A 24423-nucleotide genomic window follows, 5' to 3' on the forward strand; every position below is an offset into this window, starting at 1 on the left:
TAATTATTACTCGAAAAAAAAGAACAATTTTAGTATTATTAAAATGAAGACTTTTTGATTTCCTAAAAATATTTTTATTTGAAAAGAGATACGTTTTCATAATTTTTTGTTGAATTAAATTTACAATCAATGTACTGATTAGATTTTTGATACATATATTATATATATTATTATACATATATTAAGCGTTCTGATTTCTAAATAAAAATAATTCAATCAAATTTATTGGATTTTATAATCCAAAATTTGAACAATCCAGTTATTAGTTGTAATTTCAGTTTAATAGTTCAAAGTACTTATTCTACTTTGAAATACGACTACAATAATTTGAACATTATTATATAGAGTGTTTAGTATATAAGGAAACGGTTTTTTTATTGTTCTCGTGGTTTATAAAAATTGACTTGTTTCCTTACTTACTGAACACTTTGTATATACAGGTGTTAAAACAGGTCAATTGTTATAAACAATGAAAACAATAGAAATCCGTTTCATTACTTCATGAACATTCTATATAAGAAAAATGTTAATAAATATTTCCAAATAATATAAATTCCACATTTGCCTCTTAAATATAGTTATGGACTTGTTAGGGACTAAAGAACGGGTTTCAAAAATGTTTGAATTACGAAATAATGAAAAATTCAAAAGTTATTAAAATGTCATCCAAACCTCAGTATTAAAGAGCTATTGATCTTTCAGGTTTTTACAAATATATATATATATATATATATATATGTGTGTGTATAGTTTTTTTATACAATAAAAAATGTTTACCTTAATAACTAAATAGTTTTTAATCAAATTTTTGATTATTTTATAACACAAGTAATTCTAACTTAGTACAGTTAAGTAATACAATTATTATAATAAATTATGTATACATTTTGATTAATCGAACGTTATTTCTTTGAAGAAATTGACTGTTGTGAACAATGAATAAACCCATACAAATGTTTCATCTTATATTTATTAATGACGGATATTCATAATACTTGAAAAAAATATTTTTATAGAAGCATCCAGGAAAGTAATTTGAACATTTAAAGTTACAAGTATCGTTTGTATTATACTAAAGGACTTCTATCAGCACAAACTCTGATCTTACAAAACTAAGTTCAAAAAAGTATTATTTAATTTTTTCAATTGAAACCTTTGCATAAAAAGTTCAAAGATATTTAGATGTGATGGAGTATTTTATAAATTACGCAAAAAACTAGTGTATAATTGTAATATCTAAATTTGATTTTAATATGATGGTAAATATTGTAAGGTTGAAGACTTCATGAAATGTCAATACTTTAATATAGTAAATGGTGTGAAGTAATTTTTTTTGTCTGAAATTTATATAAAAGTGTGTTGAATTAATATTGAAGTTATTGGTGTATTAAAAACAAACAAGAATGACATATTTATATGAATTGATTAATTGATCGTAAAATTATTTTGAGCTTTTTAAAATAGGTGTAAGTTCAAATATGTAATAAAATATCTGATTTTATAAATTTGATCTTGATGAAAATTTTAGTTGTATTTAGTTAGATTTCGCATTTTATGGCTAGTATTAAATTAGTTGTAAAATATTATGACTGTATTTCAAATAAAATGTAACACAAGGTTGTAAAATTTTCTAAGGAGTTTTAATCACATAATATATGTATGTATATTTATAATGTATATCTAACATTTTTACCGTTAAAAATAACAATGCCTCATAAATCGCAAGTTTTTTGATGCGAGAAGTTTACAACAGTCGGTTGCATGACTATTTTTTGATCTTCTTTTTGTCCTTTTTTAAAACTTTTGTACTTTGTTACTTATACGATAATGCGATTAAAGAAGTTGAATAATAATTAAACAGTAAAAATAAAGAAATCGCAGGGCTTGGCGCTGGTCTTCCTGCGGGGCATTTATACATTTTTTTTCGCGCAAGATAAATCATTTTCACTATAATAAAATTTATTTGTTTTAGTAAAATAAATGACATATATATATATATATATATATTAGAGATGTATAAGAGTACATATGTACTAAAAGCTTAAACTTTGAATAATTTAATTCAATATTCTCTAACACCAAACACTATAAAAAAACTTAAATTGATTCATATGACATATTGTTTTGTTGTCAAACGGAATATTGGGTATTAAAATGTTACTTGGTTCATTTTGTATGTTCACCAAATAGCCTGTAAAATAATCCACTAGCATGTTATTTGAATTTTTTTTTATTAATCCATTCCAATCGATTTTACTAGTCTAGTAATTTATGAGTCATAGCTAATTTTCCAAGAAATAATTTGTTTAACAACAATATTTGTATAACTAGGTTTTAATAATGTTGACTATGATCAAGTCGCACTTAATATTAGTAATTTTTTAGGTAAGCTTTTAAAATTGTATCAAATATGCAAAAATAAGTATAAATAACTTTTATTAAATATATTACAGATATAATATGTAAATAGGTACGAGTTAATTTAAAAATATTTAGAAAAAAACTTCATAAATCATATAAGAAAAGACTTTTTTAAGAAATAGAAAACTAAAAAATGTATATTTGTGTTTTTCGAAATATCTATATGTGAGATATATGGTAACTTAAACCTTAATAAGATTTAAAAAAATTAGTTAAACACTTGTTTGCTTTGAACTAAATAATAAAATATTAAAATATGATAATATTGAAAGGGTGTTTTGATAAAAGGTGAGAGTTACTTTAATTCGGGATGTGATTCGAGGGTCATAAAATAACATAAGTATCGACTCTTATTGATTTGAAATCTTACTTGATAATTTTTCTTAGTTCTTAACAATTTAAACGACAGTATTGATTAATAATCGATAAATAAAATAACACGAATTTGATTTAGTTCACAACTTTAATAAGTAAGAATTTCGATAATGATGATTACAATTTTTATGTAATGATGTCGAGTGCTGCTCGATTAGAACAGATCGGATTGTAAGGGATTGCCATTTATAATATTTTGTATCCCCGAAAATTATCATTGATTCATTCTTACAATGTTATTGTTTATTAATAAGTATTCATAAAATATATAAACTATTACAGATGAATAGTATACAAATCATTTAAACATTTTATTCAACTTTAATATAATTTCTTACATTTAAGATTAGGGTTGCTCACAGTGCGTTTAATTATCAAGATTAGAATTAAAAAGATGACAAATATAATTCATAGATTTCTTCTAAGAGTTATGTTCTTCTGAGAATATGAATATGATGTATAAATAGAAGTGTTGATTATCTTAAACGAAAAAATTTAATAAAAATACCAGCATTGTGAACACAGAGCAGTCTACTGTTTTTCATATTATTATATAGAAGAATATATTACGACTAATGTAGTAATACAGTTACGTTTCTTGGATTACTTGCACTTATTTTAAAATATAAAAACATTTAAAATAAATTAACCCAAAAATCATTATATTAAATGAATAAGATGTTACTTTTGATAATATAGATATTTAAAAAATGGAAATTCCTTTATATTGTTAGTTGAAGATAAATATATTTAGTGAATTGCAAACTGAAAAGGTAAAATTAGAGAATTTAATTGGTTGTAAAAGTTTAACTCACTTTATGCTACCGATACAAAAATAATATCCATAAAAACTTATTTTTATACGTATATTTCTCTTGGACACTTAAATTTTAGACCGTCTCCTGGGTTAATTTTAATGGAACTTTTGGGTAAAATGTCGATAGTGTTTAGCGTCAAAATCCCAAGTAATTAAATTGTAGTTGGACAGTTTCATTTTATTTCCGAAAAGTTGTTTAAAGAATATTTAAGTCTTTTTAAATATATTGCGGGAGTTTTCCAAAGTACTAAGTTACGCGTCTTTGTAAACTTAGATTTTATTGCTCAAAATATTTTATATGATTTTCTTTTAATTAACAATTACATAGTATATAGAATTGTTCATATAAGGTGTATTCTATTAGTCTAACAATCATTTAAATCATAGTAGGTAATCTAAATGAATAATTCAAAAATATAAATCTTAAATATTCTTATAATTTGTTTGTTTTTTGCCTGAGCTTAAAATTTGAATAATATATTTTTAAGAAACATAAGTTAAAAGTTTATTATAATTATTTTTATCATACTTCAATAAGTCCATAGTTGCATTATAATGGCCGGAGGTTTATTGTATTAATTTTATTATTGAACTTTTTTAATAGGTATTTTATCGATCAAACTTAATGGATATAAAGCATTATAGTGTCAAATATAATATAGAGTAAATGTTTTTTTTTAGTTTTTATTTTATATTATTATTATGAATCAATCAAATTAATTTAATTTTGATACTATTTGCTCGATTATTCAGATTTGACAGATATAAAATACAGGATATCGTCGATTAATGTCATAAAATATTTTAATAATAAAAATATTGTAAAGATATTTTTAGTGTGTGTATTTTTATTTGTATAAAAAAAAGCTGTTTAACAAGATATTCAAATTATAAACTGCAAAATAACGTACAAAAAATGTTAATATTTATAAATAAATTAAATATATAAAAATGATTTTTTAAATATATTACTAAGTTTTCACAATGATACATAATGCATTACTATAAATTTATTTTATTTTTTAAAATTCAGTTTCAGTTTTAGAATTCAATAGAAGTTTTATTTAAGTAAACTGAGTATTTTTGAGTGTGAAGTGTGGGAAAGTCGTTAGATGGAACGCCTCAATAAATAAATAAATAAGGGCTCATTCAAACATATTGCTGATAATATATCATTAAATCGACTGAGAACAGTGTCCAAAGTATTTTTACAGAATCCAGCAACTATTTTGTTTGTTGGTTTACTCAAAGGGATCACGATGGTTTTTCGTTTCAATGGCGTTTAACAAATATCCGGCAGCCTCTTAAAAACAATACTGTTCGCACGTACTCTAACGTCGTTGACATATACTAATCGCCCCGCAACGTTTTTAGCACGTTATTTGAACAACACTTATTTATGGCAGCTACTCGTTTTTCCCGGTCAACCCCTGTGGCTACGGTTCAGTACGTATCCGAACTGTTGGTCCTCGTATTTACTACCCATATGCTTTGAAACACACACTTGCAAGTACACCACTAACGAGACTCTAACGACTGCAAGTTTATCGAGACGGAAGCTTGGTCACGAACGACCGGAGAGAAATGTGTGCTTTATGATTATGTGTGTGAGTTTTTCTGTCCAGTAAAACACACCGCCATGTCTTTTGTAAAGGTGGTTCTGTACAGAGAAAAGGTATTCTCTATACTGTAAACACTTTGTCGACATGTTTCACACTCTGAAATTGGAATATGATCGTTTCCCTATCCAATTTTCTATTCTGCATAGTTTGTTCGACAACAAACGCCGCCGGCAGTCAATTTTGGTTTACTATAAACAACGACGTTTGAAATATGAGTTTTTTTTTTTAACCCGCCTCCTAGTATTTTTTCACACCTGCTGTAATGTCGAGCGAACATTTCCGAATAATTTAAATACATTTTATAAAATATGGCATGAAAATCTTCATACACGATATAAAAAAAAAAAAAGAGTTCTATAATATTTTACGTCTCTAGATATGAAGACTGGTTTTTTGGAATATTTCACGATAAGTTACAAGTTCAATAAAATATTCATGATACGAAAAAAACTTTATAATTTTAGATCTCGCTATAAATAATTCATAGCATTAATGTATACTTAAAATTAAGTTTTTATGTTATTGTAGTTTATTAATTACATAAATGTCTTAAAAACACAAATGAATTTTTCATAAAAGTTTGTCTGAAATTTTTTTCAAGTGAATTTCAAAAATAAAATTCTGAGAATTAACGTAAAATGTTGACTCTAAATTGGATAGATAATTTAGTAAACGTTCTCACAGATATAAAAATAGACGACGATCATATTTTTTTACGAAGCTATTTCGCCGATAAAAAAAGCAAACAGGAGAAAATGGGATTTAAACAAAGTAGTAGTTGTTTAGAGCAACTGAGATATTCATAAAATGACTGAATAATGTTTGATTAGCCGTGAAACGTGTTTTTATTGGATGGCCGACCTGAAGTGAAGGAACAAGGGACTTTGTTAAATCCTTTGTTGTGCACCCGAGTGTTACCAAAGCGATCTACAATAATAATAATGCATAAATTCCTATTCATTTTTAAGGTAAAAAAATCTTACAGTTTATTGAAAAGTACATTACTTCTATAAAAATAATAATAGATATAATAATGAGATTCAAATTTTTGAAAGAAATGAATAAATTCAGTAACAGTGCGTGAATAATAATGTATAAAAAACCTCAATAAATATTCAAATAATTTTAGTTCTACTATATTAATACAAGTCATATTGATCAAATTTTTGGTAATAAAAACATAAAAGTGTTAATGATGTAATTTGTTTAATTCAAATATTAACATTTAATATTTATATGAGAAGTGAGATTTTTTAATTTCTAGAATACTTATTAATTGATTTTCGGAATTAATTTTCTAATTGTTTTTCGAAAAATTAAAAAAAAAAAAAACTACTTTTAGTGTACATCATTTATCATGATCCACTTAGGTAATCGAAAAATAAAAATAATACTGATAACATTATTGTAAAGAAAAAATAATATTAAGAAACTCAATATTAATTTGTGGTTTTCTTTAGATGTATTTTTTAGAATCTGTAATTAATAAGAGGAGAATATGAGTATAGACTTTCCGGACGAAAATAATTACATGGTAAAGTCACAGTTTTTTGTTTTGAAAGGATAATTATGATTTCTTATTCTACCAAGACTAAGTTACGGCCTTGATTTTATGTATCAAATATAATTAAAATTGTATGTTTCACAAGTTATAAGAATGATAAATTAGCATTATTTTATCTCGCCTAAATGTTACCTATTTCTATTTAAAATTAAAAACTGAAAATTGTACAATTTTATCAAAATAAAATTATTGATACCTTAATTTTGATGAAAGGATTACGTACCTAAATTTTAAAATATTTTCATTAATTACTTGAAATTAGAAGTTATTAGTAATATTTAAACATTGTAAACGTTAACTATTTATTATTATCATGATGAAAATTTGCTTTAAATTATATTTAATATTTAAAAGTGATTTATTATTTAAATGAAAACTATTCGTGTAATAGTGAACAAGAGATTACATATATTATACACGTTTTGTGACAGGAAATTTCATTTCTTGTGGCAACAAATAAATTACCTCTCTAATGTAGTGAAGTCTATTGTTTCTAGGTACTTATATGCGTTTTGTCAGAGTTTTTCAGTAGTCTCTACCATTGATGGGAGAATAAAATACACAAAAGTAACATTTTACTTCAGAGTTGCTATAAACTTCACAATAAGCATTTAGAAAACAGAAAAAATAAAACATGGGTCAATGAGTTTTATACAATACATTGAATCATTCGTCAACGTCTCGTTGGTTAATGTTATCTCTGTTTACGAAAGTATTTTAAATAATAATAAAAAAAAAAAATTGGGCTTTTAGTAATCGTTTATAAAAAATTCTACAATAAAAGAGACTTTTTCAGTGATATTTCAAGTAATAAAATTGAATATTTTCAATTTGTATAGATTTATACAAAAATATACAAATAGAATTATTAATTAATAAATAAATGCTAAACATATTATATAATTCAATATTATTGTTAAGCTAAAGTATCGTTTTACAGATTGTAATTTTCATTCAAGCTTAAGAAACCGAAGAATATGAAATTTTATCTTCAAAGTGAATAATTTATAAGTATAACCTTTTCGAAAGTAACTAGAGGTCCTATAAGTTGAAATTCTTTTATACAAGTTTGATAAGTAATATTGCGAGCTTTTAAGGTCATTGAAGTTGTTCATGAAGTTTATCAGGACGATTATTTATGTAGTTTTGGTTGGTTAAGTATATTCCACATAATGCGTTGTTTTTTGTAACCATAGTTACTGGGGAAGATCATTATAAATAGTGCTGAGCATCAAATCCAGATCCATCCGTATTCCGGACGATCCGTTTGGACTTAATAAAATTGACCAGAATCTGGCAATTTAAGTCATCTGGATCAAATTACTAATTAAGTGACACAATTTTAATTTAATCATTCAACTTAAGTTTTTAGATAAATATATTTTAAATTCGTGTTGTATTTTGAATTCGGATAGTACTTTGAATCCGGTTTGTATTTTGAATCCGAATTTTACATTAAATCTGAATTGTAAACTGCATTTGGATTTACTAGTTCAATCTGGATGAAACGTATTTTATGCGTAATCAGAGTAAAACATATTTAATCTGGATTGCGAATTGATTGAGAATTTTCAAAGTAATAATTTTAACAAAGTTTTTGATATTTACTAATGATAGTAAGCATTTTTTGAATTACAGAGTGTTATTTATGGTGTTGAATTTTTCAAGTCAAATACCAATTCAAATGATGTTGATATTTAGGAACAAGTATCAAATAATATATACACATATATGTTTTTTGATACTTATTGCGCCCTCTTAACTTTTCAAATATTTACGTGTTTTAAGACTTCAAAATGCTTTTTATAAAATTATTTTTTGAAGAATACATACCGTTTTTAGTGGATGCAATGAATACCTTGACTAATCTGGGAATAGCCCATTTTGCTGAATCTAATTCACCTCTAAATACTCTTTGCACTTCTTCTTCGTTGTTCATATCTGCGAATCCATATCTGTAATCGTAACAAACAACCTTTGATTATGACTAAACCAAGATTAATGCTGTTTATTAATGCTATGATGATTAGATAAAGTTCCACTTAAAGCTATAGTAACATCACTAATTTAATTTAATCAAGAAAATATATTAAAGTGGCTTACTGGCCCCACTATATAAGCCACGAATATTTTGTAGTGTTATTATCTTGTAATTAGATAAATAATAACACTACAGTAAAAACACTGAATACTAACACAAATTCATCTAACACACTTTTTCCATATGAAAATTTAACAGCAGTTCATATTATTTAAGTGTTTATTTATTTAATATTTGTTTATACAATAGAATTTTATACATTTTTCTAAGAAAAAATGGAATTATCTTCCCATACTAATCAGTATATACATTAAAAAAAAAAAATAGATGTTTGGGTAATAGTTTAACATATAGCTCTAATTCTTTACATGCAATATATGTATGTATCATACATACATTTACTACGATATAAATGTATACATACATAACGTATAGTTGTGTTTTAAATAAAGTGCTTCAGTGAACAACATCTTTACTATATACTTAAAAAGCCTGAAATTGTTTTTATGTTCTTCACGTATTACTTTATATAAAATTCTTAGTTAAATGAAACTTTTTTAGAAAATATTTCAACAAATTATGAGTATTCATTTTATTGTATAGTATTACATTGATATATATGATTTTTATTTAAACATTATTAAATAGGAAACAAAAAAACATTTTTTTTTTCATTAATGAATTAAAATAAAGTTATCCACAAAAAATAAAATCCTCTTAAAGTATGAATATATTGATGTGAATAGTTATTTTTATTTTTATAAAATGGTACCAATTACTTGAACGTTGTACATATTTTTAAATTCCATTGACATTATATAACTTATATATGTATACCAAGACATCGTTTAAAACTAATTAGTTTTTGTCTTGGTTGCAGAATTATAGTGTACTGCCTTTAAATGTGCCTAAAAAAGTTTTTTGATATAGCTCTTGTCAAAGTTTCTTCGTTTAAAATTTAAATATTTAGCAATGCAATGAAACAAAAAACCAACCTTCATTTATACTAACTGATAAAATGTACGCAATAAGAAACCTATGTAAATTGTATAAAATGTATTTTGTTTTAAAAGTCATAATACTCAATTTTTCTCCTTCAATTAATTTTACAATCTGATAAATTATTTTAATCATAAAAAAAAATTTAATTTTTTTACTATGCCTAATATTATGAAAATATTTGCTATTTGTTGTGATATTCAAGATAATATTTTATAATATGTCTTAAAAATAATTAAGGTTAAAAAATTTAGCTAAAATAAAATTGTTGGTTTATTTAATACAAACCAAGTATATTCAATTATGTTCTTGAATTTAGTATAAAATATAACAATGTTTTAGGCCCTAAAATTTTATGCAATATTTATTAAACAAAATATCAAGTTAGTTTTTATCTACGTTGTTTAAATGGAAAAGTTTTTAGTTCACTACCATTTGCTTTCCTAACGACATCGAGTACACTATTTTACTTCAAAATTATTTCTAAATACAATTTAACAATTTCATTTTATCACAATAAAAAATAATAATTTAACTATAAAAGCATAAATTGAGATTATTTTATACTGCGTGTGAATTCTAATAATCAAGTTGGAAAAATAAGAGAGTATAATCAATAAAAATAAGTCAGTAAACAAAAAAATTAAAAAATTCGTTTTTATTCTTAAATAAGTGGAATTAAAGTAATAATTCCATCGAATAATAATGTAATATTCCAATGAACAGTAGAAAAATATTTAAATAATACATAAATAATTCTTAGGTATTTTTAATATCTCTTTATAGCCTGTTAAGTTCTTTGAGGGTAAACATTAAATAACGTTAGCTTCAGAAAGTTTAATTGCTGGCTGCATTGGCAATAATGCGAGCATAAATTTAAAATGACAAAAAACGAACAGTACCTACCAAAAATGTTAGAACTGTTTCATTAAATAATAAATAAAACATGGAAATATTAAAAGTACACGATATAAAATATTATTTATTAATATTTTGATGTTTTATATAGGTAAAAAAATATAAATAACACATGTGAAGCAAACATTAGACAGCAATTTATTTCCTTTATGAAAAATAGTTTATAGTTTATTATGACAAAATACTGTTGCTCGACAGCGTTATAACTTGAATATTCTATTTGTATAAAGTATAAAGGATGATAAAATGTGTAAAAAAAATCTTATAAATAGTATAAATCTACCCCATTAGAAAGTAAAAGATAAACATAAATAATATTCCAGGAAACAAAAAATAAAGTAGACAAGAAATTTATTTTAGTGGGAGTTCATGAATAAACAGAAAATACATAAAAGACTTAAAATATAATAAAATATTAATATCTCACTCAATAATGTAAAAAACCTTTTAAAGTATGTAATTCATACCATAATGTATATGATTTCCACTTGAGATTTTGATTACTTTTACCGCATTTTAATTATACGGAGTCATAGGCTAAGTATATATCAATTAGAATTGAGCTAATTACTTTTTTAACTGACCCTAATGGTTAATTAACACAGTAATAAATATTATTTGTACATTGTACAGGACTCACCAACGAAAAGACATTTTTTCTTAGTTACAATTAAAGTAAACTGAGATAAGATTTCAATATTGAAATAAATAATTTTATTTTATATTTATGAACAAATGATTGATAAATAACAAATAATGGATCATTAATATATTTTTTTAGATGTTACGCAATCATCGAATTAAAATTAAATAAATAAAATTAAAACTATATTAAAAATATTATTAATTTAAAATACTAATAAATATTAAACTCAAAAGCCACAAAAAAGTTACTGAAAAGTCGTGGATACTTATTTCGGAAACAATGTTACTATTATCAACGCTAAACACATACGGTACGAGTATGTGTTTAGCGTTATAGTTGATATTTTAAGTTGAAAGAATTGAATTATTTTTATTTTGGAAATTAATGAAAAAGTTTTGTCTTAGGGTAAAAGTCTAACGTTACTCTACAAGAATACATTTTATAATTATTTTGAAACAAAAGAGGTTTGTACATTATTTTTTAAATTTAAATAATTACTTTAATAACATTTAGTCCAATTTTTACGAAATTATCATAATAAATTAAAAATATTATCTTTTGAGATCGAAATGTATGCCTAAATCTCATTTTATATATTTTAATTGAATATTATATTGATTTAAAAAAATACTTAATTCAATAAATTATCTTATTATTTTGAGTAAAAAACTGGTATATGGTGATTTATTTATTAATTAAAACTTACTAACAGGATTTTTACCCCATCAATAAAGTAAAAGTATTTTTTATTTCAGTTGTTTAATACTTATTAAATAAAATTCAAATCTCAAGATTGTTACTTAACTTTTATTTTTGATATTTTGTCTAAAAAAAGTATAAAAATTGTTCATAACTACCTTATACTAAAAGTTATATGCAATAAAATGTGCGTTCTATTACCTCAGGTTACTCTAATAGTTTTAATTCTTTTATAAATAAAAAATATTTTAGTGAATCGGTGCACTAGTAATACAAATTGTTAGTTTTATATCTATAGACTTAAAACTTCATTTTTTAACGTGGTGTTTTTTAATTATTTACATCTCTTCAGGTAGTACTTGAAAACAAACTAAAAAATGTCAAACTTTGATGGGGACAAACATAAAAAGTGTTAGTGAATAAAATTACACATGTGAATAAACACTCACATTATTCTGTACGCGTTTCACTTGTAGACTTACTTTTTGAAAAGTACAATATTACACCATTAACCACATTTACTTATTTATTTTATATTTTAATATAATAAGAATAGTAATAATAATTTGAAATTTTATTATTCCCTCTCAGAATTTAATATATTTATAAACGAAGCTGTGTTCTCTATTACACACTCTAACATTCTATTATATGCAGATAGTACAAACATTTTCAAAACGATGACTTCTTCAGGTAATATTAACCTACAACAATGTGATTTATCTGAATTTAACAAATGGTACATGTCAAATCGTCTTCCATGGAGTATTGACAAATTCCATAACGTAACCTCTTTTAAAAATCACAATTTCTTCAATTTTAATTATTATATGCTTAACATTAACTTACGCCATTCTCTATTAATTAAAGATTTTGGTATTTTATTTAATACTAAACTATTAAATGCTCATATATCAGTGATAAAAAATATAGTTTTAGCAATTTTTCGTATGATAAAAAGAAATTGCTCTGATTTTCATGACCCACATTCGATCAAATGTCTATACTGTGCTAGTTTGTTCCTAACTAGAATATACTAAATTAATATTGAATCAAAAAAATGAAGAACACAATTTTCATCTAAAAAAATAAAAATAAATTTCTCAGATTTATATGTCATAATTGTAATATTCAAAGAATTCCGCGCACTGGTTACAAGAATATCTTAAAGATGTAAAATTTAGAAACATTAAAAATACGTAGAATTATATTTTACCTTTCTCACTATATTACTATATAATGAGATTGATAATTAATTTTTATTAAATTAATAAATTTCAAAGTAAATAATCAGTACACCCACAAAAATAATTTATTTCACATTCCTCATTTTTATAAAAAGTATGTCTAATGACCCAATTAATATTTTAATGTCTTCTGGTCAATTAATTTAATAATTGTTGTTTGAATTATGTATTATTATATTCACCTGTTACTATGTTATAAATTGTTTTATTCCATTATATCGTATTATTATTATTTATAATAATGTATAGTTAATTGGACATGGTGTGTATGAATTATTAAATAAATGAACTACAATTATTACATGCTCTTGTCAATCACTTTTGTAAAATACCATACTGGAGATTATTGTCACCACTGGTTAGGTTTTGGCTAGAGAGTCATTCACACATTTTCCTTTCAAATAACAGAAATGAATATCCTATCGATTTTTGTCCACATTAATCATCACATAAAACGACAGTCACGTTCAGTAAATACTCCCTAAGGTGTGGCTGACTAAAAGTATACTCGAATACATAACGTATGCCATTAGTCCCGAAATTTTCAGTATATTTTACAGAATGATTCTTGAAAGAAGCTATTTGAAAGATATTTATTAATATAGACTAGATATTTTAGATTAAACCTTATATTATTAACGCGGACTAAAATTCTTATCAGCTTATTAGATAGAATATTAACTAAATTGTGTATTACAAGCGATTGGATTTATAATAACTACTGAAGGAAATAATGATTTTTTAAATTATAATACTTATTATAATTTTTAGTATTACAAACATTTTAAATAGTGTTATTGATGTTTTTAAACGTTCTCGAGTAAATAAGTTTTCCAGACAGTTATTAAAATGTAAATGATTCGTATTAGAGCAGGTAGAAAGTAAATATAACATTAATTGGCTTTTTTAAATGAATTTTAAGAATACTAAGCTGAACTCAAATTTTAAAATATTTTAACATGTACTGTTATGAGTTATTAAAATTGTTTTAAGTTTACATTTGTACAATTTGTATATTATCATAAAGATTCGATTATTTATTAATATACCTGTTAAAAATTAAATAAAATTCTCTAAAAAATATAATTATTTTTTCAGTTTTATAAATATTTTAAGTAATAATTTTTTCGTTTGTAATTTTATTGTAAAAAATTGAAAATTCATGGTACGTTTTTTTATAAAACTTGTTTTATTGATTTAATTGATTGAGTTTTTTTTTAAATATTGTACTCTATAATAAGGATTATTGCTTTTTATTTATTTTTAATTAGGATAAGAAGTACAGCATTAAAGTAATGACAGATTTATTATTATATAATTAAATGAGGTAAGAAGTAAATCTCTTTAAATACATGAAATAATTAAAATTAAAATTGGATTTGATGAAATATTTTATAATTAATTAATAAAAATTGACATTACATAAGACGTGCTCAAGAAATCTATCTATTTTTGAGCATCAAGTGCTAGAAATTTATTAAATTCAAATAAGCTTTATTGGAAATGTCAGGTATCGAAGAAAATTATCGTAAATAACCATGATACTTTGATAGTATTACTATTAAAATACAGAATAGTCTCGCATTGTTTATGTTTAAAGCTTTGAATATAATATAAAAAAAAAAAACAAACACATACATTTTATTTCCAATATAAAATGTGTCGCATACTAATCTAAATGTATAAATTTGTCATTGTTAAATTGTGTGCATATAACTAAATATCTGCATAATATTATTTTTTATTTACAATACACTTCAACGCACTATATAAAATGTTAATATTAATCAATCAATCTCCAACTTATGCTAATCAGCTATAATACAAAAATAAACTTTTATTTTATATAGTTTTTCATAAATATATAATTAACGTTAGGATTAAAACTGTTAAAAATTTTCATTTTAATTGAGTTTATAAAAAAAAGTATAAAATTGATGTAATATCTAATGTTTTAGATAAGTATTCATAATTTTGTCCATAATATTTCAAATTTTATGCATAGAAAAAATCTTCAATTGCTCCTACATTAAGCAGTCATACCATTTTTATAATTCAATTATGAAAAAGTTGAATTTTTATTTTTTTGTATTTGAGTAAAATTGAAATCTTAATTTTTTTTGATAACAGTTATTATTATCCTTTACAGATTTTTTAAACGAATAAAAGCAAGTTTTAGCTTCGATGCGAAGATGAGAAGGTATTAATTTTACTATGATGTGTTTTTTTTTGTGTCTGTGAACGCTAAATCTCAGCTCTCACTGGACCAATTTTTTTATATGTAATTACTTATTTTTTAATAATAAGTTTTAACATTAAAACTTAGAAGTGATAGAAAAAGTCTAATGGCACACTTGAAAACAGCACGAAAAGTTGATTTAGAAAAGTATATTTTTGTTTCTAATGAAAGTTCCTTGTAGTCTAGTGTATAAAACTTATAACTTTGTTATAAGTAACATACATTTTTTATTAAAAAGTATTCCAACAAGCTCTTTAAATTTTTAAACGTGTTAAAAGCAAAGAAATATACAACTAATTTGTTATTTTTATAATATCTCTGTAAAAATTACAATATTAAATTATTGAATATCAATTTCATACAAAATTTAATTACTATAATTATTATTTATTCATATATTATAATTATAAATCAAATAACTAATCGGGATAAAATTAAGGGAATCAGAGTTATTTTTGCTTTCGAAATAATCCACAAATTTCTTAACATTAAACACTATCTACAGATTTGCATTGAAGCGTTTCTTATGATAGTGGTTTTAATCACTGTTAGATATCATCTATATTTGTCCCAACTATGCCACGCCCTCACTGTGTTAGGTAATTTTTAAAATTAAAATAACTTTTTTTTAATTATTCATAATTGTTTAATTTAAACAAAAATTATTAATATAGTTTGTTATTATAAATAATCCCCTCAATGTATAATAATTAAATAAAAAACGTCTACCTCCACAGAAACGAACAATACTATTTTTTTATGAAAAAAAATTGGCTAAATATTGTTTCAAAAGCAGACTTTTATTAATTAATTCATTAATAATTATAATGTAATCTATAGACAGCTGATCAGCTGTATACATATTGAACCCAACCAACAGTGTTGTATAAAATACTTTTGTAAATGGCCGTGGAAAAAATTAAAAATAATTAATCTTTTAAACAATAAGTGTATTTTCAAATGTAAACACTACAATAAATTAAAACTTGACCATCATTGAATCTATGCAATATGTTATTATTTTTTTGACTTAAACTATATTTATAATATTAAGTAAAATACTATCATTTCACTAAGCTGACGTTATAACAGATAATGGCAATAGTATAAAGTTGTTTACATACAAAGATACCAAAAAGGTTCTTCAAGAAAAGTTGTATTTAACTGAAACACACTTTTAAAAACTTGTTACATGACAGCTCGTTAAAAAAATTGCTTTTACGTTTGCAATATTTTACTATAGACAAAAACGTAACAATAACAATAATCAAACAATCATAAAAATTATTATTTTATTCTAACTTATTTGTAAATTTATCGATTGTATTTCACTAGAAGAATTAAATATTTGAGTAGCATACATAGACTTAATTGTTGATTTGTATTTAATTATTGATAATAATAAATGAGTTTTTAGGAATTGGGTGTAATAAAAGATAGGTACTTGTGTACAAGACTGCAAGGTGAGCGTTCGATTTTTGTCTTAGTACACCACATCATAAATCAATGTTATTTTACAAAGTTCAAATTAAGAAATAATTTACGACAACAAGTGACTCGCATTAATGCTAAAGATAAATGATTTCAGCGAAATGTGATAGTTACAGTTTAATTTAAAGTTTTTAGTGTCTATTGGAAGATAATACAGATAATATTTTTAATATAATCATATATAATTTAGAATAAATAAAACATAATAATAAAAAGTATTTTATTTGATTGGCTATTGTCCTGAAGTTTGATCATGTATTGCTTAAAATAAAGTATAAAATTAGCTAAAAACCGACTTAACCATAATTTTCATTGGCACATTGTATAATTTTTTTCTGATAAGTTTTAATTTCTTATGACTATTAGAAATTTCAACTGTACATTTGAGTTAAAAGTTATGGCGACAAATAATCGATTTATCGATTTTCTTCAAGGTTATAACAGTTTAATGTTTTAACTATGCAAGTAACTTTGGTTTTATTTTTTATTAAGTTAAGTTTGTGTTTAATAGTTTTGATTGATACACTATTATAGTTACTAGTATAGTACTGAAATAAAATAAAATTGTTCAACAAATTAAAAATAATGATTTGTATCCCGACTGAAGATATTGAATCGTTTATGTCTTCAACAGCAATAACAGACATTTGTAGTATTCAAGTTTTTTATTGATATTATAAAATATTTTTTTTTTTAGTGTTTTACCAGCCCATAAGGGTCATTGATGCCTCCCTCAAAGGAGGAGGTCTCTTAACCATTTTTACTGCGGGACGGGAAATCAGTCCGTCGCCGGAAAGAGTGATGGTCACTCCACTTACCAATTGATCTCTCGTTTGGCAAATGAAGCCGCCCGTGACCGAGTTTCGAACCCGAAGCAGTGCACGTCAAGCACTGTCGCGTTCCGACTCGGCCACACCTTCCCTTATATAAAATATAAAAAAACATATATTCTTGTTGTACATTTTTAGTAAATTTATTTCTTTGTAACATAATATTACTTCTTATATGGACAACTAAAATTTTTATTATTAGATAACTTAACTTGGGTTAAAAAGTTATTATTACCATATGAAGTAATTTGTAACTAAACTCATTTCACTATTAAATAACTTGTAAATTATAACATGATTTAATTTTTTTTAAATCTAACTTACACCAAAAGTTAAAAAAAAAACTAACTTTTCATTTCTAAATTTTAAATAAAAGAGGATTAATAATTTAATAAATTAATAATTTTTTTTTTTACCGAATTTGACAATTTGACACGTCAAAATCTAGTCAATTGATCGCCAAGATTTTGACTAGTCAAAAACCTAACCCTAAAAATTACTTATTGTTGTTGCAGATAAATTTAATAATTAAAATAATATGTTTAAATTGAAACATTTTTTTAGGAAATTATCGTTCAACATTTCTTAACTTGTCCAATTTCCTACTTTCAATAGTATAATGGATGAAAGTACTTGATAAATTAATTGAAATTTTTTTTTATTGTTGATGATATCTTTGAAGTAAATGTATTATACGATATTTAAGAGACTAGCAAAGCGTAAACCCAGTAAACGCATAATCAGCGTTTGTTGGCAATTGATTAAATTTGTAACTGATCAGTAAGAATAGATTAGAACACCAAAAACAATTCAACCCTTAAATAAATTTAAACACTTTCATGACAAAATTAATCTGTATTGTTGAATAAACGCTCAACAATATTGTTATAAAGTTACAGCTATTTAACGACAAGAAATACATTAATTTATTTAAGAATTAAAATCACTCGAACTCCAAGTGCGTTCGTAGAATATAATTGAAAGACTATTAAAATTTTAATTAAACACAGTGTAGTTGACTATGTTTTCATGTTTAATTAGTTAAATGACCAGTAAAATGTATAAAATTTACTAAATTAAACTATTAGCAAAAATTGTAGTTAAGTAAAGTAAAATTTCATTTTTTTCATAATCGTTTTAATACAATTTATGTTCTATAAAAATTATACATTACACAATTATATTGTATTTTGGTCAATAAGTTTTGAATTCATGTTTACAGTATTCATAATTTTTTGCTAACTTACATATATAATTATTTTATGTTTAAGGCAATAGATAGACATTTAGTACATTTATTAATTCGAGTACAAAGAAAATATATTTTATTTATAAAAGAATAATATAAATTAATTTCGTTACTATTTTATAGAAACAATTTTCAATATTTCAAATAAGAATTTTACGCTTTTATGTATATTATATTATTCAATTTGTATATTTTCTTTAAATATTTACTTTATTTGATAAACGTAAGGTATATATATATTTTGTAACTTGATAATTACACGTCAATACAAACAAGATAAATTAAAGCTAACGAATATAGCTGTTGGATAATTTTATTGAGTAGTATTCTATAATACAAAAAAAAAAAAAAATATATTAAATTTGGAGAAAAGGGATCTCGAATTTACATTTCACATGGTTTTAGAACATTTTAAAACTTTAAACATTTTATTTCATTGTAGGAGTAATTGTGATGTATTTAAAACCTCATATTATTTTTATATACTCAGAAGATTAACAAAATTGTATGTATAAGAATTTGGGTAGATAATATTAAAAAGTCTATATACAATTATTTTCTGTTGAATATATTCTAGAATAATATTTGAATAATTGTTGATAAATGTTTTGTCTGTGTTTTACTGGGAAAATATATTTATATAATAGTTTTTAAGTGAATTAAAAATAGACGCATTATAAATAAACTTTTGGTTTTCTTTGTTAAATAACATTTGGTTGTGGTTAGTTTATTTTTTATGAAATAGCATTTTGGATTATACAAATATAAAATAATGTTATTATTATAAATATAGTATTACATTATTTGATTGGATCATCAATATCACTTCTTTAGTCTCAATCCCAGTTATTTAGGGCCACATCTACCTTACAATGATTTGATAAATATTTGACACCGACTGATAACTTGACACAGCCAGCCTTATTATGGCTAAGTGAACCAGTAAAAGGTAAGGTGTGTACTTACCACTACACTTTAATTTCCCCAGGATACACCAATCCAGTTGGTATTAACCAACCTAATGGTTATAAAAAAGAGATAAGGTTACTTTCACCGGCCCATTTGCTAGTCGTATGAGGTTTCGTCAGGTCGACGTAAAATGTTGTCAAAAAGTATGAGGAGTCCTGAATAGAACTTTGTCGAATTGTTCTACTTTGGATGTACGCGACGACAACACGTGAGAGGAAATTAAGTAGTTAGAGACGAAGAAGGCTTAAAGAATAAAGTATTTGATACCAACCGGGCAACTTATACGGTAGTTGTTTCACCAGTCAAGTTGGACAGTTAGGTAATGAGAAGAGAGGATATGAAAGAGTACATAGAAGGGAAGCAGTGAGAACAGTAATGAAAATGAATGTTGAAGGAAGAAGAGGTAGAAGAAGATCAAAAAAAGAGATGGAAGTATATTATTAAATGTGACATGAGGACTGCTGATGAGTGCTTACGGGATGTGGGAGATCATTTCTAGGTTAAGCGTAGCCGACCCCAAATAGTTGGGATAAAAGCGAGGATTAAGAAGAAGATATAGAAAAAGAACTTGATAAAAATTAAAGAAATACATGAAGTTCACAACGTCAATTAGATTATCTTTTTGATCTACACAGACTTGTTCAATTAAATGAGTCTAGTACAAAGTATATTCTGACAAAATGAGTATGTTTGTTCATCAACTCATTGATCATTAGCTAATTACATTTGTCTGGAAGCACTATGTTGTTAATGAAAGGTGATTTTTTAATTAAAAATAAAAGTTTCTTTTTAATAAAATTAAGAGACTTACGTAATGTTGCTTATATTTTTACTGAAAAAACACGAGAGGTACATATAATAATAATGATTGTAGTACAAATATTATCTTCTGAAAATTTAAAATTTGTTTATAATGTCTTAAATGATTATGTTATTTTATTTATTTATTATTTGAGGTTTTTAATTGTTTATGCTAATTTTAGTACTAAACACATAAAGATATTTAAATTATTTAAATTTACAAAATATGCGAATTGTATTATTACAAAATTATACTTATTTATTCGATAAATTTAAATGATAAAATTTTTATTTTACTTTTACTCGATTAAAATGGTAATATTTAAACAAAACCCATTTATTTAAAACAATCGTGAATTGTTTAAAGGAATTTAAAGGACTTTAATATTATTGTACATTACCATATATTATCCTTTGGGATTGAAATTATATGCGCTTGGCATAACATGAAAGGTATTTTTTTCATAAGTGATATAAAAATCTTAAAAAAATAATGAAAAATTGAGTAAATAATAAACAGTTTGCCAGCGTTTGTTTTTGACAGAAACACCACCGTGGTTTTGTCGCCTTAATGGATTTTTCTTGGACATTAATTTTACTGAGACTTAGTCGAGTGACAGCCGGTAGTTCTCGTTGTTGTTAAACTTTATTTTTCATATGGCGCTGTTTTAATTTTCCACTATGCTCATAAAGCATACTACTAAGTAGGTCCTGTCACGTACCAACTATGGAATCACGTATGTAATACAACTACGATTCAAACTTGTTGGCATTATCAAATAAACACCGCAATAACTCTTCATTGTCAAAACGCTGAGTATGAAAATATAATAATGTGATGCTTCCGTTGGGTTGTCAATAATTGAATTTCAGGGGTTGTAAAGGTGAACGGGATTTTTCATTAATATTTTTATTGAATATAATCTGAAATTCTGACACGTCCGTTATTTTGTACCAACATAAATGAAGTACAAATTAAAATTAATGATAAACAATTTTTACTATTTTTTAAAAACGTGCAAAATAATTTTAATTTTTCGGTTGAATTTTAATAAAGACAACTATGAAAACATTCAATATAACAATCTAATAATATAATTAATTATTTGTCTAGATTAAATTAAAGCAAAACAAAAATTTTAAATTAATTATTTGAAAGGACAATTATTTTTTTACTCGATTTATTATAAAAAATGTATTAAATTTTTGTATTTAATGTAATTTTAGTTTCATTATAATCCGATATTACTCACTTGGGTGATGTCAGTTGATTTACTACAAATAAATAAAACCAGAGGGTTTATAAAGCTTAGAGAGGATTGACATGATCATATTAACTGATGATCTATGGTAACAGACGCGAGGAAAAAACTTTGTCGAATTTTGATATGTTAACATGGTGTTTATGACCATTTTATCATACTTTTGGTTTTAAGTTGTTAAATGTAAAAATATAAGGATTTCTGTTTAAATCATAAATTGTGACAAACGCTTCAGACCTTGTAGCATAATGTAAATTTTTCAATCCTCGTATGTTTACTTCAGTTCGTCATATTGACATACCATTAGTATTCTTCAACCTTTGTAACCCAAAGATGTAAATATTTATATGTGTCAATGCAACCAAAAATAAGTTGAAAATCCTTTAACAGTCAAAATTTTTTATTTACATATTTTTTTGATACTATACATAATACTACTACAATTCTATATGCACTCGAGTGCATGTTTTACAATTGTTGACTTAATCAAATGTAAAACAATAGCTTATCGTTTAAGTACTATGTATATTTCATAATTGTGCATGACGTTACACAATGTATTTTCAATATGCCAACAACATGACAATAAACTCTATATTTACCGCTTCTAAACTTTGCCATTATTCTGCTTTTGATATATTTTTATGATTGTAATACTACGGGAATAGTCTATTTGTTTATAAAAAATAAATAATATGAATGCTTTTGTATCCATTCGACGTATTGTTGTACTCATGTTTCAATAGAAACTCGATTATTAAAATGAAAAAATATTTTTATCCAGTATAAAAAGAAAAATTGTTTTTATTTAGTTAAAATAATATAAATATTTCAAAGCACATTAAAAATAGGGGCATATCAAGAAGTTTTTCCAGGGGTGAGAATTTAGTCTTGATAATTTTTCTTTTTGCTCACCACTTATACATCATCTTTAGTAAGTAAATGATAAGTGTTATAAAATTTTATAATTTTATCATAATAAATAACATGTAAATTATATATTGATATTATAAATGATGTAATACGATAATAATGGTTTATCATGCTATTGTAAGTTATATAAAATATATTTCAAAATTTTAATTTTCTCATTGAACAAACATATACATTAACAATTAAAAGATCATCAGGAACATAAAACTATTCCCAAAAAATTTTGATCGCTGTATGTTTAAGAGAGGTGATCTCCTCTACTACCCGGCTAAAATACTACTCTGATTAAAAAATAAGTTTTATAAAACATATCGTTATTTAATAAGACACATTTTTTTTTTTTATAAATAAACTTTATTTTGAATCTTAAACAACAATATATTTGTGTATGGATAAGAAATACCATAAAAATAATCTTAAAAATAAAATAGTCAAAACTTGAATCAGTAAGATTTCTATTTGAACGTGAATTATTTGCTAACTTGATACCAACAAAACGAAGAGAACTGTTACGACTTCCATGATTCACCAATTATTGCGATGATATGTACTGGGATACTCTCAATAGAAATAATGGTCGTGAGATTACAAGGCATGCTCAATCATGTCATTTTAAGTGAACAATACTACTTTTGTAATGATAGATATTAAATCCCTAGAGAAGTGTGATATTCAATGTAGAAATACTTTAATTATTGACTATTTATTTGCACTAACCGAATCATTACTGAATTCGTTAAGAATAATGGCATTTTATTAGGGAAGTATTATTTGAGTTCCATAGCTGAGGAATATTGTTCTCTTTAGAAGTTGAATTCGGATCATAATAATCATGTTACATTAATTTTAAACTAATGAAATGATCCTTGCGATAATTCCAACAGGAATGGCTTTATACAATTTTGCTACAAAAGGAAAATGACGTATGTTCACTGTGTATAAAATTCAGTAAAAGAAAAATGGCTCACGTTAGGAAAAAATGAAATAAAACTCGATGAAGTCAATTACACCGATACTAATGCGATTTTACACGCACGACGCGGTACACACCAATTTAATATTTACTCGGCAGTCGACAGCAACGTTATTTTTATTTGATCGCCATGAAGCTACATCCAATTTTCCTCCCTCATAATAGTATTTTCAAGTTTCATTCTCAGTTGTTGTCACCGTCGCCGCTAGTCACACGCTGCGGGAAGTCAACATTAAATGATACGTATAAGTTTTTTTGACAGTGTATAAACTCGTTTATTTTTACAGTTGATCTGAAACTTGAACAGCGACATGTATGTTATTTTTT

General features: G+C 24.3%; 1 protein-coding gene across 2 annotated transcripts in view; it reads right to left on the reverse strand.

Moving 5' to 3' along the window:
* LOC126906152 (protein qui-1) overlaps window positions 1–24423 on the reverse strand; it is a 79913-nt gene that overhangs the window by 33448 nt on the left and 22042 nt on the right. Inside the window, exon 2 of one of the 2 annotated variants that reach the window (XM_050686471.1) lies at window positions 8633–8754. In XM_050686471.1, the coding sequence (XP_050542428.1) occupies window positions 8633–8738 (106 nt within the window). In that variant the 5' untranslated portion in view covers window positions 8739–8754. Of the gene's footprint in view, window positions 1–8632; window positions 8755–22289; window positions 22295–24423 lie in introns of those variants that run through there. The other variant, XM_050686472.1, reaches the window with a different exon arrangement.

This window comes from Daktulosphaira vitifoliae, unplaced genomic scaffold (assembly GCF_025091365.1).
Source record: "Daktulosphaira vitifoliae isolate Bord-2020 unplaced genomic scaffold, ASM2509136v1 Scaffold_4, whole genome shotgun sequence".
In the NCBI taxonomy this organism is placed as follows: Eukaryota; Metazoa; Arthropoda; class Insecta; order Hemiptera; family Phylloxeridae; genus Daktulosphaira; species Daktulosphaira vitifoliae.